Source organism: Hippocampus comes, unplaced genomic scaffold (assembly GCF_001891065.2).
Source record: "Hippocampus comes isolate QL1 unplaced genomic scaffold, H_comes_QL1_v1.1 scaffold501, whole genome shotgun sequence".
NCBI lineage: Eukaryota > Metazoa > Chordata > Actinopteri > Syngnathiformes > Syngnathidae > Hippocampus > Hippocampus comes.
Window position 1 is genome coordinate 321,921 of NW_017805779.1, and position 18,907 is coordinate 340,827.

Here is an 18,907-nt window from a genome sequence, read left to right on the forward strand (position 1 = left end):
CCCCTCTGGCTTGCGCAGTTCTCCAAATGAGAAGCCCAGCGTGCTTGCTTCAAGATGTTTATTGGTCACTCCGAGTTGAACTGTACTGTAGATTTCGAGAGGCAAAAGATACTCAACATCGTATCTTCAAACAGCGAAATGTTCAACCCCAAACCACATCGTTTCATCCAACCAAAGTCACCTAGCTTAATGCTAACATGTCATGTGAATTGTCATAGACGGGCTAAAGGAAAGTTTCAAACGACTGCCTCTTTACCAGCAACAGAAGCGAACACGCACCAACTCACAGGCATTTATTCTCCGTTCTGCGAGAACAACAACAAACCACCGCAGCTTTTTCGCTGCCTCTTCTTGCTCTTCATGACGCTGCTTCTCTCCCAGTGGCGCTCAGTGGCTCATCTTTCATAATTCATCACATTTGCTACATGGAGAGACTCCCTAAGCCTCATCGAGCCAAATAGCTCATCTCTTACATAATACGGCGTTCATTTTTTTTTTTTTTTAAGCCTGAAACCAAACAAACGGCAGAGCGAGATGACGTCAGCTGAGTATTGCTGAAGATTTCAGCCGTCAGAGCGTGAAGCCCACACCCATCCGTCTCCCAGAGGACCTCCGACATCTGCTCCTCCCAGACAGCCCGAGCGGGAACTGTGGATCGAAAAGCCGGGCGGTGGAGAGGATGTCATTGTTTTGGAGTCAGACTGAGGCTTGTATTTTTGTAGATGCGAGACTCTCGGCTGATCGTCATAGCTTTAGCTGCAGCAGCTAACTACGGCGCATATGTTCTCCTCCATCATTATTTTGTTGATGGATGTGACGTAAATGTCACTCTCGGGATTGGTATTTCAACATTATGTAAATGAGACGACTCACGTCATCATTTGGGCTCTTGGCCACGTTCCCAGAAGTAAGCAGACTCCCAGAAAGATCGACTTAGTCGTGTCATTTCTCTCTCGGGGAGGGCAGGCAGTTCAGACGTGCGACTCTTTGTATACAAGCGAATAAAAAGTCCATATTTCATCATATAGTTGCAATTCGGTCTGACGTCGGGCACGCACACGTGCATCGCTCACGCGTTCGCGTTCAAGCCGTGTTGTCGCCCCGCCCGAGTCGCTGTAGGAATGCGTGAGATAAGTCTCTCATCAGCCAAACGCGCCGGAGAGCCCCACAAAGCCCCTGAATGTGCAATAACGAGAGCCACATGTGTGCATGTGTGAAGCCCGAGGCAAAAAAAAGCGAACAAAAAAAAAACAAACAAGGTCTTAATGGCGAGGCTTGTTATTTTGACAGATATTGTTTTCTCCAAGTCCAATCACGGTTAAGAAATACAACTGTGCGTTTGTGTGTGTTTGTGTTTGTGTGTGTGTGTTTTTGGCCTCATCCCCGGAATGCCAGACATTCCTCACCAAGCGCAATGACGGATGTTGAGCGCCTCTTGTCTCCATGTCAATCTCAAGAGTCGTTTAAGTCCACTTGGAGTATCGAGCACCGTGTCTGAATGACAGTTGCTAGCGTAGCGGCGCAATAAAGTCTTCGGGGTTTTTTTTCGGGATGCCCAATAGTCTACTTGACATCAAGATGAATAGGGCTAATTACGGACAAGGTTACTGGTGTGAAGCTCCGCCTTTTGAAGTTTGCTATTCCCAAACTCTCAATTATATTGCAGGTTTTTGTTTTCGGAAACTAAGCGGCAATGTGGGCAGGTTGGGACGTATATGCTCTGCTACAAAAATTGATATATATATATATATATATATTTTTTTTTTTTTTTTTGAGAATTGACCACTGACTTTTGTATTTTATCCAGGCCAAGCAGAAGGATGGGCCCGACCACAGCGATAAGTCGGCCGTGGCCTCCCCCGGGCCGGAGGAGGAGCCGTTCTCCTGGCCCGGTCCCAAAACGCTTTGCCTGCGCCGGACCTCTCAAGGCTTCGGCTTCACTCTGCGCCACTTCATCGTCTACCCGCCCGAGTCTGCCGTGCACAACTCTCTCAAGGTAACGGGGAGCTTTCGCAGTGAGGATTGTGACCGCTGAACTTAGTGTGTCGCTGTGTCATCAGCAAGCTGCAACACATAGACTGGAAGAGTCACAGAAAGGCATAGAAGTGGGCGGATCAAACACCTGTTGTGATTTTTTTTTTTTTTAGCAGTCATCAATTGGTGCCAAAAGTCGTGAAAGGTTCAACAATTCTAAAGTTTAGAGACGGTTGAATTCAGTTCACCTGTCCAAGTTATACCGTGACTTTAGATTCGTTCTAAAATGTGAACCCAAAGCCCAATATCCCAATTTTTTTTTTTGTCATGACATGAGTTGGAATGTCTACTTTCAAAATGGGTTGGCGCGAACTAACATGGGTCACTCACAAGTTAAGGTGGCCGTCTTATTTCATTTTCCCCGAATGGGAGCTAAAAAAAAAGGAATTCCCGTTGACAGGACGCGGAACGGGAACAACAACAAGGCTATGTGACGGAAATCGCTAGACTTAAGTAATGGCATGCAGATGGGCGGAACAGCAGACGGGGCGGAGAGCCGATTGGCTGACGGGAGCAGGTGGAACTAATGACACGGACAGACAGGAAGTCCCGCTGACAAACAAGGAAGGAATGCTCCCAGAACAACACACGCATCACTTGATCTTTTCAACGGCTGCCAGTCTGTCATGTGTCCAATTGAAATCAGGCATATTGTGCTCTTTTTTTTTTTTTTTTCTTTTCACAATTTGAAACAGTTCTCCAGAGTGGCTTGGAGAATATATGGTGCGAGTATTACGAAATCTTCCCATAAGACTTACAAACAGATCAAAACGACAACACTCAGAGGCTTTTTGACACCTTCCGAAAATAATTGCCTCCGTCATGTTTTGACCAAAGTTTTCAGATGACTCCATTTCCCCACTGAAATTAAATTATTCAAATAGAATATTATATTCCGTTTTTGGTTGGGTCTTTTCTAAAACCATTGTGGGGAATTCAGTGTCGCTCAAGAAACTCCACGCAGAATCTACAGAAATACACAAATAAGACGATTTAAAATCTGACACATAACTGCAGTCCTAGAAGAAAAATACTGAAATATCCAAAATAAAATATAAAAATAGTGGGTGAAAAATACACAAAGAAAGATGCACAAATATAACGGAAATATTGGAAAATTATACAGAAGTATCGAACTAATATTAACCCTTGCATTGAAAGATACAGAAATGCTAGCAAAAAAACCCAAAATTAATTTAAGCAGTGACTTCATCGAGTACTAAGGAGGGCATGCAGAGGTCTCTGCTTGATCCCACCTGGGACAACTGCCAGTCGTCCTCTTGATCGCCCGTTGCCAATCTGCTTTTCTTTTCTTTTTTTTTTTTTTTTGAGGTACTTATCCTGATGTGCCAGGCAGCGTTCGGCTCCACTGATGCGCAAAGGCTTTAAGTTCATAAATAGGCCAAAGCTTCAATGGGAACACGTCACTGGCCTCTGAGGGGTCTTTTAGTGGCCACATGCCAAGTCCAAACGCACGCCAAGTCCGAGCTTGATGAAATGAAACGAACTTTATTACCTACAGCAGGCGAGGGCGAGTTAAAATGCGTCCACTCCGAGCGACTTTTTTAAGGATGGGAGATGGAAGCCGTGGATTTGGGGCTCATCTCAAAGGCAATCAAAAAGAAAATCCGGGATGTGCAAGTGACTGCGGGCTTTTTCTCAACATTGGTTTAGGGTGGTGATGTTTTTATTGTTGCATTGGCAGCACTTGTGTCGCCACACACTTTGACAAATGGGTTGTCTTCCTCAAGGGACGCAGGTAGCGCTTTTGTGTTTGTGTGGAGCGGAGGCCTGTTTCGGGAGTTTAGTGGCGCTGCCGTTCTGCTGAGTGAGGGGAAATGGTCGCATTCGCCCCAATGAAAGGAATGGCTGTGTTGCTCTGGCTCGAGTTTTACGATGTTGTTGAACTTTACCGTGTTTTTTTGAGAGGTAATAACACTAAATGGAGATGAAAAAAAAAACCCACTCATTTTTTTCCCTCTCTCTGTTTTCTTCTCTAGGATGAAGAGAATGGTAGCCGAGGTGAGTGTGAAAAAACTGTTTTTGAGGAAAAGAAAGACGGAAATGGATGGAAAAAGTATTATACAAATATTCCGGGGGGGGACGACAAACACAAGCAATAATAAAATATATAAAACAAAATTTCGGATTTTTTCCACATGAGTTCCACATGAAAAATGTACAAATGTGGCACAAAAAAAAAACTTGAAGATATTGCGGTGGTGCAGGGATTACACGAAAACAGAAATTAGGGCAAAAGACAAATGTGAGATTTTACAAAAGAAAAAAGAGAGGAATTGGAACTACAAAAATATTACCTGAAAACAGACAAACAATAAATAACATATTGCAATCCATAAATAAGCCATAAATAAGCAAACAAGTAAAAAAAAAAAAAATGCAATAATAAGTCAAAAATACGCAAATATCGAAAAAATTGATAGCCAGCTAGCTAGATAGCTGGCTAGCTAAATAGCTAGCCAGCTAGCTAGATAGCTCTAACTAGCTAAATAGATAAGATATTCCTCCCGTGTGTGTGTGTGTGTGTGTGTGTGTGTGTGTGTGTGTGTGTGTGTGTGTGTGTGTGTAATTTTTTTTTATGTGAGCAGTATTAAACGAGGAGTGACAGTCGATTAGCTGCACGGCATTCTCACACGCCTTCTTCGTTACGCTCGCAAGATGCATCCAATTAAATCTCTTAGTTGCTTGTCGCTTCTGCCAGGCCCGCCGTCCAATATATTCCCATTCGCGCCCTGTCTCATACGTTGGCTGATTTCCCTCGGGAGGCTCCACTGTCAACAGACGCGTCCATCATTCAAAGCGAGTCAGACGGACGGACGGGCCTGTCACATCCTCAACGTCGCTGTTTCAGAATTCATGGAAACTGACTGGGAATATAAGCAAGCATAAAAATGAACATTTTGTTTTGACATAAGCAGACTTTTATGAAAAATAGGCAGATCTCCTTGCCCACATGCGAGGGCATTACAGTCCCTTAATTGCGCCATTTTTTTTTCCTACATAGCGGTTTGCAGGAGCTAGCATGTGCGCTAGTGCGCCTCACTTGGACAGCGCAAGTTTCTTTATGAACCGCCTCCTCACAGGAAATTAAGGTGCCTTTTGGCAGCCGCAGCGCACGCTGATGTCATGACGTCGCGAGAACGATCGGTGCGCTTGGCGTGCTTCCAGGCAGGTCGTAAATCCTTCTAGTGGGAGGGTGACATGTTGGACTGAAGGCAATGAAAAGCTTTTAAAAGTATGACATCACCATCAGTTGTTCCCACTGCTCTGTTCAGATCTTGGTGACAGCATTCTTGTTCAAAGTTGGGAGTGTGTCAAGATCTGCGGTCGAATAACTGTTGCAAGTATGCGGATAGAACGTCACACTTGAATACATCTTGACTGCTTCGCCAGCCCCCGAAACTAAATGAAGGAAAAACATTTGACCGTCCGACATGTCAAGAGCCATATTTTGATGTCGTCTTGGAAAATGGAAAGAGAGCGCACGATATGTCGCTCACTGCTTACGACGTGCCATTGTGACAGGGAATCTGCTCGTGTCATCATAAAATGGAGACGTACATTTGGACACATTTTCTTGAATCGGGAGGAAGGAATGTGTTTTTCATTGAAGCCCTCATTCTTCACGGAACCTCGGGCCAAGCCTTGACAGCTGATGACAGGAAATAAAAGGCAACCACAAAGCAATAAGGCTCGGAATACCTCAAGAAGTGCTCAAAAAAAAAAGAGAATGAGACAAAAAAAAAAAATACACAAATATTCTTTTTAGAAAAATGCACATACATTTAGAAAAAGAATACACAAACATAATTTTCTCCAATCATGAGGATTATCTGTTTTTATTACACAAATATTATGAAAAAAATATATATATTACAAGCGTTGGTGTGTGTGTGTGTCTTTTTCCATTTTGTTGTTCTGCTAAATTGACCAGGCTGTATGAATGCCTTTTAGTGCTACAGTGAGCACTCTGCACCTGCAATATATAGAAACCTTATTTAAAAAAAACCCACACACTCACACAAATTTGTCACTCTCAGTTAAAGTTTCCTGTAAAACAGACACATGAAAGAGATTTCCACGTTGTATTTGAACACCAATCCATATCATTTCATCTAACGACACTCAGCTAGCTTAATGCTAACATTACAGGCTATCACAATGGGCGAGCACGAGTTTGTATACGTCAGCGTGAATGTTCGCATAAATGTTAGCTTAATTCTAAACCACTGCTGCTACTTTGACGCATACAACGTACGGCGCGTGCAACAAAAGAATGTATTTGAAATGGTCAACCAAACCACGCCATTTTGTCTCGTTCAAGTATGCTAGCTTAAAGCTTACATATCAGCTGGCAACCTCAAGATCATCTTTCCAAAGTTTCAAAGGGCCGCTGAGGTCAATCATTATGTGGCATCACCTTCAAAGAGGTTTGCTAATAAAGCTTTGCGACATAGATGCAAATTACTAAAGAATACATGTCATGTACAAACATATATTCTGCCACTTATGTGGTAAAAATCAAGCATGTCGGTGATTTTTTTTCATGGGCTAGCGCAAAAAAAGGACATGGCGAGGTCTCTTCAGGAGGTCCGACTCATGCAGGTGTTTCTATCGCGTCCCGCTTCCCAAAGTAAAGTTGTGCTTGGACCGCTGCGCGTGTGAACCTCCCGCTCTGTCTTCATGGGAACGCAAACGCGAGATTGCTCTTTTTATTTTCATTTCGCCTGCTCTCTTCCAGTTTTGAGCGGACAATAGAACACGCTGGGATTTTCAAAAGTAGCGCGCGGGGTTGGGCTTGAATGTAAAAGTCAAATATTTGCAAACACTGTAAATAAAAGGACTTGTCGTTGAGTTAAAACGTGTTCATCGTCGTCGGTGTGCTGTGTGGTCGGCAGGGAGACAGCGAGGCCGCCTCGAGCCCATGGACACCATTTTTGTCAAGCAAGTGAAGGACGGCGGCCCCGCACACGGAGCTGGACTCTGTACAGGTACACACACACACACACACACACACACACACACACACAGCATGTCGGTGATTTTTTTTCATGGGCTAGCGCAAAAAAAGGACATGGCGAGGTCTCTTCAGGAGGTCCGACTCATGCAGGTGTTTCTATCGCGTCCCGCTTCCCAAAGTAAAGTTGTGCTTGGACCGCTGCGCGTGTGAACCTCCCGCTCTGTCTTCATGGGAACGCAAACGCGAGATTGCTCTTTTTATTTTCATTTCGCCTGCTCTCTTCCAGTTTTGAGCGGACAATAGAACACGCTGGGATTTTCAAAAGTAGCGCGCGGGGTTGGGCTTGAATGTAAAAATCAAATATTTGCAAACACTGTAAATAAAAGGACTTGTCGTTGAGTTAAAACGTGTTCATCGTCGTCGTTGTGCTGTGTGGTCGGCAGGGAGACAGCGAGGCCGCCTCGAGCCCATGGACACCATTTTTGTCAAGCAAGTGAAGGACGGCGGCCCCGCACACGGAGCTGGACTCTGTACAGGTACACACACACACACACACACACACACACACACACACACGCACACACACACACACACACACACACACACACACACACACACACACACACACACACACACACACAGATTACATTAGTCTGTTTCTTAACGTTTGTGCCAATAAAGCACTTTTACTCCATTTATTTATTAATGGCGCTTTTATTCCATTTGTGTGTGCAGGCGATCGCATCGTGAAGGTGAACGGCGAGAGCATCATCGGGAAGACGTACTCGCAGGTCATCGCCTTGATCCAGAACAGGTGAGCCGCTCGCCCGGCGGCGCCGTCGACGTTGCCGCGCCCCCGTTCCTCTCCTCACGTTTTCCTCCCGTTTGCTTCCACGCCGCCTCCCGCTGTCGTCATGGCGATGCAGCGATGCCTCGCTGGAACTCTGCGTGATGCCAAAGGATGAGGACATTCTGCAGCTGGTAACAATCGTTTTCCCCATCCTACTTCTGTTTGGCTTTGATTTTATACTACTCGACTTGATTAATTAATTAGACTAGTTTGATGAATTGTTCGGGGTATTATTGGGGTAAACCATGAATGACAAAGTTAGAATGTCAGCACGTATTCCCTTCTTTTCTTGTGGCTTGCTGCTTTCTGTTTCAGCGCCACTCAAAGAAAAAGCGATCTGAGTCACAAGTGACATTCAGCTAAAAGGCGGGTGTCAGGTTATTTCCGTCGAATCCGCGATCTGAGGCGCCTCCCGCCTCGACGATGCCGTTGGCATTCTTCTGACAATCGAGTCAGATCTTCCGCAGTGATGCCAAATAAGTCAACTCTTGAGCTGCCTGTCAAAAAGGCGCCGTTATCAGAGCTTGGATGTGAAGCTCCTCCGTGTGCACTTCAGTGTGCCTCGTCACGTTGCTGCACAAGACCACACAAAGTCGCCTGTGGCCCTTCTTCCAGATGAAATTGTCAGTTGTCGGTAGATGTCTTTTGACGGCGTCTGTGAGATGCGGTTCGGACGTCTGCTGTCTGCTTGGCGTCATGTACATCCGTCTCACTTCAAATGTGATCATCAAGTGAAGCGTATTCGCTACTCGTTAATTCACCAACAATTGGGTGGCAATTATTTTTACGCCATTCACAGCAGTGCTCGGTCCTCCCAATCGATGGAAATTGTGTTCCTTGATTTGAAAGCATCTTATTTCGTCTCACCACACTGCGGTTTATTTTTATCCCGCCTCACAAATTGGGTGGCTTTTTTTTCCATGTCTTTGTGCTTACCTGTCAACTTGTTTTCACTCCTTTTACTCCTTGCCCTTCTTTTGCCTGCCGACTGCAGTTTTCCAGGGACATCACCGCTCTGGTAAGACGGGAACTATGCTAACTAACTGACGAACCTCTTTGCTTATTTTTCCTCCTTCCTCGTTTGGGTTATTGGGACTCCAGCCATGAGCTGTGGTTGTTCATCTTGCAATTAAAAAATAATAATAATCTAGCCGACTTTGCCAGCTACACTAAGCCGCGTGAAATTTTGTGAACAGATCTAATCATGGGCAGACCCACAAAATCTTCTCAAAAACCCATCCCCAAAATGATGAAGTAAGTTTGCTATTTTGGTTCCAAGTTGCCTTTTTTAGGATAATTTTGGCAATTTTTCAGGTGTCTTTTGAAAGTTTAATGAAAATTCAGCCCCCTGAAGCAATTTGGTAGGCGTGTCGATTATGATCGCTCCTGCACAGTAAGACACAGGAAGTCTGCCGTTTTGGTGTGAATTTGCCATTTCAGGGTCATTTTAACAATTCCCAGGAGTTGTTCAGAAACTTTTTTTCAAAATCTGCTCTAAAAGCTTGTCTAATTTAGGAACATGAAATTTGATAAGCATATCTATCATGAGCAGACCCACAAAAAACAAGTCTCCAGAAGGCGTGTCTGCAGACAAAATGCCGTTTTGCTTTGAAGTGACCATTTTAGAATCCTTTCGACCAGTGCCAAGGTGTCCTTCAAGGAGGAACTCAACATTTTTTTTTAATCCAATGGCTACCAAATTAGAGTTGTCGTAAAATGCAAAAAAATCTAACAGTGCAATTCTTTCGTGTCCCAGCTTGATCACTGCTCGCAAATTTAAATTGCGTGGCCCTCTAATGACATTAAAATGAAAAGGGAAAGCAGCAAGCATCAGACCTCACGCTGCCGTCTGCCTCGCACAACAGTAACCCGAGAGCTCTTGGGAAGAGTGCCATCGATGAGAGTCCAACCCCGCAAGTCTTTCCCTTTCATTTTCTCTCAAGAGCAACCCGAGGTAGAGTCCAATATTGAGTTTTAGCTGAAGCCGTTCGCTTGAACCGAATAGCACGAGAGGAAGTGGTGATTTCAAGTGTTTTGGATTGAATCTTTCGTTGCATGGACAGTCATGTTGACAGACGCGGCGTTAGTAGCCAGCGGCAAAAACAGGCGTCCTCTTTTTGGATTCTCCTCACGCCTCGGGGCATATTTTACATCCAAAAAGGTGGGTAACGCCTTACCTTCCTCATCCTCAATCCTTTCACTCCTTGCTTGATGACTTGATTCCTTTTAGTGCATTCCCCCCCCAAAAAAATTGACAAATGTAAGAGTTGCTTAGTCTGATTTTTGGTGTCTAAAGCGCATTGTAAAACTGCAGCTAGCTTGATGTTTATGCTCAGAGCAAACGTCGATCTTGTCACACTTTCACCGGTTGACCCCAAAATGTTTGCAACCACGAGGCACACGATGGGACGTGAGCTTTGTGGGATTGTAAATCAGCTGTCAAATGCCACCTATCGGAGCCTTAAAAGAGATGCGTTTAAGTCAGGTGTAAGGGTGCACGCCTGAAACTCACTGCCCACTAATGATCTAAATGCGTAAAGCCGCAATAACGACCGTCTGTCTGGAAAGGTCAAGCTCCTCCAAACCGTTTGAAAGGCATCAACAGCGTCTTGTCTCTGGTGTTCGGTGACATCCTGCCCCGTCTATTCTCTTGCAGGCGTATTCTCAGGACGCGTACCTTAAAGGAAACGTGGCATACAGCGGAAACGCCCAAAACATCCCCGAGCCGCCGCCCATATGCTACCCTCGGATAGAGATTAAGGCTGCTAGCAAGGTGACGGAGGCAAGCGACGAAGGGACCAGCGCCCCCCGAGAGGCAGCTCAGGGTGCAGGAAGACAAGGAGGGGCAACAGAGAAAAGCTACCGAGTGGAAATTCCCGTTCCCCCTTCACCCCAACCGCCGCAGACGGCGGTCTGCGCCTGTAAGGACAACTTGAGGACAGCGGCCGAAACCCCTGTGCGGTTGACCCGGGCGGGTCAGAGGACTGAGGAGAACCGATGCTGTCCTTCAGGTTCTCCTATAGCCACACCTCTGGTTTCTTCACCTCTAGGAGGTACGCCGTCGCAGCATCCTTCTCCTCGTCCCGCAGCGACCCCCGTGCACTGCCCGCCCCCGAGCACACAACCTCGCCCAAGCCATCTCGACAACTCCACGGTACGAGCGTCCCTCACTTCTGCTTTACCGGACACATTGTCACCCAAAGCCAGCCAGCACTCGCCCTCGCCGACAGCCTCGCCGTCCCCGCACCAGAACATCGACTGGAGGAACTACACCACCTACAAGGACTACATCGACGCCAAGAGGCTCCACACGTACGGCTGCCGCACAATCCAAGAGCGCTTGGATAGTTTGCGTGCCGCCGCCAACTCCAGCTCCGCCTACGGTCAGCAGCGCTCGTACTCTCCGTGTAGTGTTCAGAGAGGACTGAGTGCCTCTCAGGTCAGATGGAGGAGCACGTCGACGGATCGGGGGGTGAACGGCGGGAACCACGGCACTCCGTTACGAAGCGCCTCCCAGGAGAGGCTCGGAGGGTCGGAGCGGAGCAGGAATTGGCCGCGGAGCGCTTCCCAAGACGCACTGCCGTTCTCCAGCCCCGTGGGCGTGGCCAAATCTCGAGCGTGCTCTTTTGACTTCCTGGGCCAGAAGCCCGGAGAGCCTCGAGGTCTTGGCGCCGCAGACCGGACAGGTTTGGAAGACCGTCTTCTGCTTTGCCAAGGGGAGGAAGCCAGAGCCAGCAGGCAGGGGGCAGCCTCAAGAGCTTTACCTCATCTCAATCGCGGCGTCACCGGACAGGACGCCGATGGAACAGGAAGTGGATTGTCAAACTCCTCTTTGGCGGATCGAATGTGTAGCAAACCCCCATTAAGGACAGACGGCAACATGATGAGGCCCTCTCGGCTACCTGTTAAAAATTCCATCCCAGATGCATCATCTGCCACTAAAACCACAGACTCGCTGAAAGACCAAAGAACTCACATCACTGGAAACCACGTAGGCTACCCGTCACCTCCGCACTTGGAGCTCAGGACTCGGGCTGACAGCCTGAAGATGGAGAGCAGGTCCGAAGCCAGTTTGGTGGCCAGGACTTCGTCTTGCTCAGGTCCCTCGTGCAAAACAGCCACGCAGAGACCGATACAAAGTGGCACTGTCTCGTCTTCCAACCCGAATGGAGCTGCGAACCTCAAGCCCGAGCCCTCCGTACGGACTAACGGGGGTCTGACAGAAGGTGTCGAGGGACTGGACGCGACGGTTGTCGTCCTGAGAAAGGACAAAAACTCATCGGCTGCTCGTGCGCGTCCCCCGTCCTACGTCTTTGCCGTTTGTGACGAGCAAGGCGGCGTGGGCTATAAGTCGCCGTCGTTGATGAAGGCCGGTTCCGCGGACGCGGTGGCGTGTTGGACTAACAGCTGCAGGGAGATGCATCTCAGGAGGCTGGGAGGCACTCGGCAAAAGAGCGCATCCGAAAACCTGGATGACTCCTTGGACTCTATCCCCTTTATAGGTAATTCTGATTCACATGAATTCCCTGTGTGAGTGTGCTAACGCTTGTCGAGTTTGATAACCGCGACTCCAGATTTGAAGGGCTGTCCTGTACGCGTGTGCCCTCAGATGAACCCTCCAGTCCGAGCATGGATCTGGACACGGTCAACATTCCGGCCTCGGCTGTCATCTCCGCAACGCCCGTCATCACCACCATACCACCCAGCCCAACCGCCACGTCACCCCTTATGCGCCGCCACATGTCGCACGACCACGGTATTGATTCAGACAATTAGTTTACTCACAAAAGTTTTTGGGTTTTTTTTCACGAGGCAAATCAGAATGACTGATATCTGCGACACATATCCAGTCGGACTGTTGAATGTTAATGATGTCACGCTCCGAACAGATTCCCTGCGGCTCACCATCATCGAGTCGGACTCCGGGGGTAAAACGGAGCGCTCGTTGTCATACGACGAAGGCTTGGATAACTACCGGGAAGACGGCGGAGGGTGAGTTTGAGCGCTGATGAAAATTCTGAATTAAAAAAAGGAACAAAAATACACATTTCAGGCTCACGGTTGGACATTTTGTCGTCATGTAGGAGGTCCTTGATAGCTGGGCTTAAAGGCCTCAGGAAGGTGAGGCCAGCTTGTCCATCAGCACAAACAAAGATGGAATCAATACCTGCAGACTTTAAAAGAGAGAATCTGTTCCCTGCAGGCGATGGACAGGTCATCTGAGGATTCCGGATCCAGGAGGGATTCCTCTTCGGACATTTTTTGCGACGCCACTCGGGAGGGTCTGCTGCATTTCAAGCAGCTGAATACTGACAAGGGAAAGGTACGTCGTGAAACGTGACCAAAACTGGCATTCATGTATTGTGCAACATGGCAGGTTGCATTACTCGCGTGACAGTTTCATGTCACCAGTATAGTGACCAAAAATTGTCTCACGAGGTCGCAATAAGTTTTAAAAATGCATTGAGACAAACTCTGTTTAAAGTATTCCTGGACAAATGGTACCTGTACGCTATCGTACGAAAATAACTCGCTCACACTGTTCTCTGAAGAGGCCAAGTGTGTGTGTGTTGAAGCTCTTTCTGTCACTCCCAGTTAAAGTTTACTCTAACACTGACACATAAAACCAAATCGAATGAAACGTCTACTCAGACGCCAAAATGTTCAACAAAACTACAGCATTTCATCCCCCGCCCCAAAAGTCCCCTAGCTTAATGCTAACATATAATGTGTAACACCATTGGTGGGCTAACGGAACTTAGCATGGATGTGACAGTAATTCGACCGCTACTTTGCCGCACGTGGAGCAGCAAACGCATGATGAACCGTCTCCAGCGACAGTTTGGCCTCTCACATTGTTGTGTCCAACTCTTTTGGCAGCGCGTGGGCGGCGGCATGCGCGCCTGGAAGCAGATGTACGCTGTGCTGAGAGGTCACTACCTGTGCCTGTACAAGGACAAGAAGGAGGGGCAGGCGCACGCCACCTGCCAGACGTCGGACGAGCCGCTGCCCATCAGCGTGCGGGCCTGCCTCATCGATATCTCCTACAGCGACACGAAGCGCAAGAACGTGCTGCGCCTCACCACGTCCGACTGCGAGTACCTGTTTCAGGCCGAAGACCGCGAGGATATGCTGGCCTGGATCCGAGTCATCCAGGAGAGCAGCGACCTGGACGAGGAGGTGAGAATTAGAACTCCGCGCGGGCTGCTGTTGAAATTGCAACAAAGATTGACGTCTTAACACCCTCCCAAAATACGGACGTTAGCATCGCTATATATTAGCGGACAGCAGGGTTTGGCGGTTTCCGTCTGCTTGCACCTTCATCCTTGGTTCTTTTCTTCTTTTAGAACGCGGCCTTTACCAGCCATGACCTCATCAGCCGGAAGATCCGGGAATACAACACCTTGATGAGGTAAGGGGGGTGGGGGTGGGGGGCGGGGGGATTTGAGCAACCGGAGAGGAACGAGCTCTCCTCAGATGTTCTCCAGATGGGTCCGACTGAGGACGTTTGGTTTCTTCCACAGCCCGACGGGCAGCAAGACGGAGCCGTCGCCCCGGTCGTCTCGCCAGTCGCTGAGCATCCGCCAGACCCTGCTGGGGGGCAAAGGAGATGCCAAAACTCCCAGTCCGCACTCGCCGAAGCCGGAGCAGGAGAAGAAGAATGCGCACAAAGGTCAGCCGTGTGGGAGATGGGAGTATTTTTTTGACCTGTCCTTTTTAACTTAACAGGGTTTTTTGTGCATCAGGGGGTATTGATATACCCCCTCTGTGGTTATTTGTACTGTGCTGGATATTTTTGGTGAATGTAGTCAGGCTGAATGAAGGTTCAGAGGGAACAGAGAACAATAGGGGTGAAAAAATGGTATTTGACTATTATGTTCCATATTTATTGGGTTATTTTAATTTTAATTCGTTTTCCCTTTCAAAAGACAAGGCTAATGCCAATATTCGAATGAAGTTTTGATTTTTTTTTCCCCCCTCCTGAGTGACTATTCTTCCATTTCAAGAATAGAATTTGCGATAACGACAAAATAAAAGCGCATATCCTCTTGAAGGAAACTTTCAACACACTCCATAATACTGTTTCATAAATCCTTTTGAATATTCAAAAATCTGACAGATGACACGAGCCCCCCCAAGGACAAAGGCACGTGGAGGAAGGGCATCCCGGGCCTGATGAGGAAACCTTTCGAGAGGAAACCGTCGCCTGGAGTCACTTTCGGAGTGAGACTGGACGACTGTCCTCCGGCGCAGAACAATAAGGTCTCAGAATCATCCCTCCGTCATTCCACACATCATTGATTTTCCTTCCTGGTATTCCCTGAAAAAAGTTGTTTTAAAGACGTTTTTTTTCACTCGGCCCGCTTGTAGTTTGTGCCGCTGATCGTGGAGGTGTGCTGCAAATTGGTGGAGGAGCGAGGCCTGGAGTACACGGGCATCTACAGGGTGCCGGGGAACAACGCCGCCATCTCCAACATGCAGGAGGAGCTCAACAACAAGGGCATGAACGACATCGATGTCCAGGACGATGTGCGTCGCCTTAAATGATTACTTCTTACCTTGCGAGTTGACCAATTTTTAGCTCAATTTTTCCCATCGCTCATTTGTCCCTCTTGGTGTTTTTTTTTCCAGAAATGGCGGGATCTCAATGTGATCAGCAGTTTGCTCAAATCGTTCTTTCGAAAGCTGCCTGAGCCTCTCTTCACCAACGGTGTGACGCTTTTCGCATGCTTTCACTGGCCTCTAGTGGACACATTTGGAAGTAACTTTTTTTTTTTTTTTTTTTTTTTTTTATGTGGACCTGCAGATCGGTACGCGGACTTTATCGAGGCCAACAGAATAGAAGACCCCGTGGAGAGGCTCAAAGTTCTCAAGAGGCTGGTGGGTTCTTTTGCTCACTTCAAACGAACGCCCCGGCGAGATCTCGCTTCACCGGGTTCTGAAGCGATCGTTTGTCTTTCTTCTGTCTTATTTCAGCTTCACGAGCTGCCCGATCATCACTACGAAACCCTCAAGTTTCTCTCAGCTCATCTGAAAACCGTTGCGGAGAACTCGGAGAAAAACAAAGCATGTTTTTCTTTCTTCTTCTTCCCTTTCTTCTTCCGGATAAATAAATAATAACACGCTCGTTTTTCTAGATGGAACCGAGGAACCTGGCCATCGTATTTGGTCCCACCCTGGTGCGTACCACAGAGGACAACATGACCCACATGGTGACGCACATGCCTGACCAGTATAAAATCGTCGAGACCCTCATTCAGAATGTGAGTAAACTGCCTCCCAGCCCCTAAAAAATGTTTTTTTTAATTGTTGTTATTTTATTCATGCACAAATTCTGCTTTCATTACTGTGCAGTACCATTGGTTCTTCACTGAAGAAGGCAATGGAGAGCCCGTGGTGAGCATTATTCATTCTTATCTAGATCATGAAAATCTGGGCAGCACAGTGCATCAGTGGTTGCATTTTCTGTCTCATAGCCAAGAGATTCTGGGTTCGAAACTCACCATATCATTTTGTCATCGTTTCAGTTTAGCGTTAGTCAATCATTTTCCTGACGCCCGAAGTCGCCTGGGCACCTTCTGTGTACAAACCTTGTGAAATCGCGTGTCGGTTTTGTTGACTCTTCTTTCGCCGCAGACGGTTTCGCACGAGGAGAGCGCCGTGGAGTCGCAGCCGGTCCCCAACATCGACCACCTGCTCACCAACATCGGTCGCACGGGCACGTCGCAGGGCGAAGTATCAGGTAAGGGCGCCGCCCCGTCGTCATGGCGCCAAGTAATGAACCTTTTCCCTCTGATGGGTCCGCTGACACCGCAAAATATACTTTTGAAGACATTTTTGTTTGGTAGCATGTGCAAAATGTGCCTTGGTTCACTGAAAGTTGGGAACCCCTGCGTTGACAGCGTGGGTGGGCCTGTGTGGCGTTCAATTTATTAGCATCTGACAGTGGCGAGATGCGATAAATTGCGGCTTCTTGATTTGTTTTGGGAGGTTTGCTTCTGTTGTGCTGCTGCTGCTGCTGCTGCTGCTGTTGTGACTAATGTTGTTTGCAGTGTTCCCAGTCAAAAGGCCACCTCTCGATCCCTCTGTCTCTACTAGTGAAGCTCTGTCGGGTGTCCTAAAGGCTTTCCCACCATTCACACATACTGATCTTGACACAGGCCAAGTGGGCGGAGTCTATCACGCCGTGATGTCACTGATGGACTCTATAATGTCCGTGATGGACAGCTGGAACTGTAGGAAGAAGGAGGATTGTTGCCCGCGGTGTAGCTGCCTAGTCTGCCGGAACCCGCAGTTCTTTTAAGACGGCACGAAAACAAAAAAAAAGGGTAACAGAAAAAAAACGAGAGGGGGCGAAAAAAACCCCAAAAGAAAGCAGCTACACGGTACAGTACAGCATCCCCTGTGGTGGGTATTCTGTCAGCATTTACCCGCTGCGACTGTCTGAAAACGGCTCTCCGCTGTCTCTCCTCACTGTTTCATAGCTGGCCCGCAGGGGAGATGGCACGGTATGGTCTCCGTGTGCACCCGCCCGTCTTACCTTCATCTTAAACTGCAGGGGGTGCAGAGGGGCACATTATGCGCACGTTTCAATACATAAACCCACGACCACATGAGGTGGACACCAGGACCCATTCGAGGCTCTCCCGCCCCCCTCCCCGAATGCCCCCATACCCAACACCCTCCGACACTTCCTGTCCCGTGTGGTGTCCTCTCTTCTCATAGGGATGGGCCCCTCTGTGACCCCCACCTTGTCGCCGCACATCACATCATTGTTATCATGGCAACCACTTCTTGACATTGTTGTGTGTGAGCTTTCCAGGGAGGGATTTGTGTATTGGCTGCATCATCTGTAGAGGTAGTTATATATAGCTCTGGAGGAAAAAAAATTGAAGAGACCACAACAATAAACACTGGACCATATTTTGACCATCTTTCAGTTCATGCCCTAAATGACAATATTTATATTTGAGGGTAATGTCAGTCGTTTATATAGCTAGCTAATTAGCTAGGTCGCTAGCTAGCTCGCTCGCTCGCTAGATAGATAGATAGATAGACAGATGGATAGATCGATAGAAAGATAGACATTAGCTATTGCTTTAGGTGTTTTTTTTTTTTTTTTGGTAGGGGGGTTATTGTTGCTGTCCAAACACAGAAAGTCTGCACAAACGCAAATATGGGGGTTAAAAGTTAGCGCAACATGTCGTTTTCGTACTTTTCGTCCATTCCGCACGCCCTACACTTTTCACGCTCGGCGCTTTATTTTGTCTTCACGTGCTTCGAGTTGTCTCACACCAGGGGGCGCTCTCTCTCTCTCCCTGTCACACTTTTTTGGAGTCTTCCAGCATGAGCTGCGTGTGTGTGCGTGTGCGTGCTCACGCTTGTGTCTCACGCCATCGTGCGCGCTCCCATCACTCACATCAACGTGCTTCTTCTCTTCCTCGACCACTACCACAATTATTTTCCAGTGTGCCCTCCTAATGTTTTTTTTTTTTTTTTTTTGTCCTTCTTTCTCCCGCAGATTCTCCCACCAGTGACTCGGCCAAGTCAAAGGTGAGTGGTGACTTCCTGCGCAAGTATATGATGACAGGAGGGTGGTCAAGATGAGGACATTGGCATCACGCGACACTTCATGAGGAACACCCAACGTCATCTAATAAGACAAATTCTGCCTTTTTGGAAAGACAAAAGCCCAGTCACAGAGATGTTCGTTTATGGCATACTACATCATACAAGAGCTGTTTGTACTATTTTTCTTTTTCAAGCGTGTCAAAACATTACACAAATGACTCATCGCGAATTTTGTGTCACTCAAGCGTGTTTTTGTTGTTGTTTTTTTTTAAATGTAAGTGAGACGGTACCAAGTAAGGAGAATAAGAAGTAAGAGGAGGTGCAAAGTCAGAGCAGCACAAGGTAGGAAAGGGAGTGCAAAGCCAAGAGAGTGACAAGTAGGCTTAGTGCTGCGAAGTGAGCGTAAAAGGTAGGTGCAGTACAGATGGCTGTTTTCAGGCCTGAAAAGAGCGCCGATGGCATGTGTGTTG

General features: G+C 47.5%; 1 protein-coding gene across 5 annotated transcripts in view; it reads left to right on the top strand.

The window, feature by feature from the left end:
• LOC109524695 (rho GTPase-activating protein 21-like) overlaps positions 1–18,907 on the top strand; it is a 54,579-nt gene that overhangs the window by 32,812 nt on the left and 2,860 nt on the right. For 3 of the 5 annotated variants that reach the window (XM_019884730.1, XM_019884729.1, XM_019884727.1), the window contains 23 exons: positions 1,808–1,996; positions 4,035–4,056; positions 6,954–7,046; positions 7,751–7,829; positions 7,942–7,996; positions 8,860–8,883; positions 10,522–12,367; positions 12,475–12,621; positions 12,755–12,857; positions 12,950–12,986; positions 13,069–13,188; positions 13,746–14,045; positions 14,213–14,277; positions 14,390–14,538; positions 14,986–15,128; positions 15,237–15,395; positions 15,498–15,576; positions 15,673–15,746; positions 15,843–15,932; positions 16,004–16,129; positions 16,221–16,262; positions 16,503–16,608; positions 18,388–18,419. In XM_019884730.1, coding sequence (XP_019740289.1) covers positions 1,808–1,996; positions 4,035–4,056; positions 6,954–7,046; positions 7,751–7,829; positions 7,942–7,996; positions 8,860–8,883; positions 10,522–12,367; positions 12,475–12,621; positions 12,755–12,857; positions 12,950–12,986; positions 13,069–13,188; positions 13,746–14,045; positions 14,213–14,277; positions 14,390–14,538; positions 14,986–15,128; positions 15,237–15,395; positions 15,498–15,576; positions 15,673–15,746; positions 15,843–15,932; positions 16,004–16,129; positions 16,221–16,262; positions 16,503–16,608; positions 18,388–18,419 — 4,080 coding nt within the window. Of the gene's footprint in view, positions 1–1,807; positions 1,997–4,034; positions 4,057–6,953; positions 7,047–7,442; positions 7,552–7,750; positions 7,830–7,941; positions 7,997–8,859; positions 8,884–10,521; positions 12,368–12,474; positions 12,622–12,754; positions 12,858–12,949; positions 12,987–13,068; positions 13,189–13,745; positions 14,046–14,212; positions 14,278–14,389; positions 14,539–14,985; positions 15,129–15,236; positions 15,396–15,497; positions 15,577–15,672; positions 15,747–15,842; positions 15,933–16,003; positions 16,130–16,220; positions 16,263–16,502; positions 16,609–18,387; positions 18,420–18,907 lie in introns of those variants that run through there. The other 2 variants (XM_019884728.1, XM_019884731.1) reach the window with 2 other exon arrangements.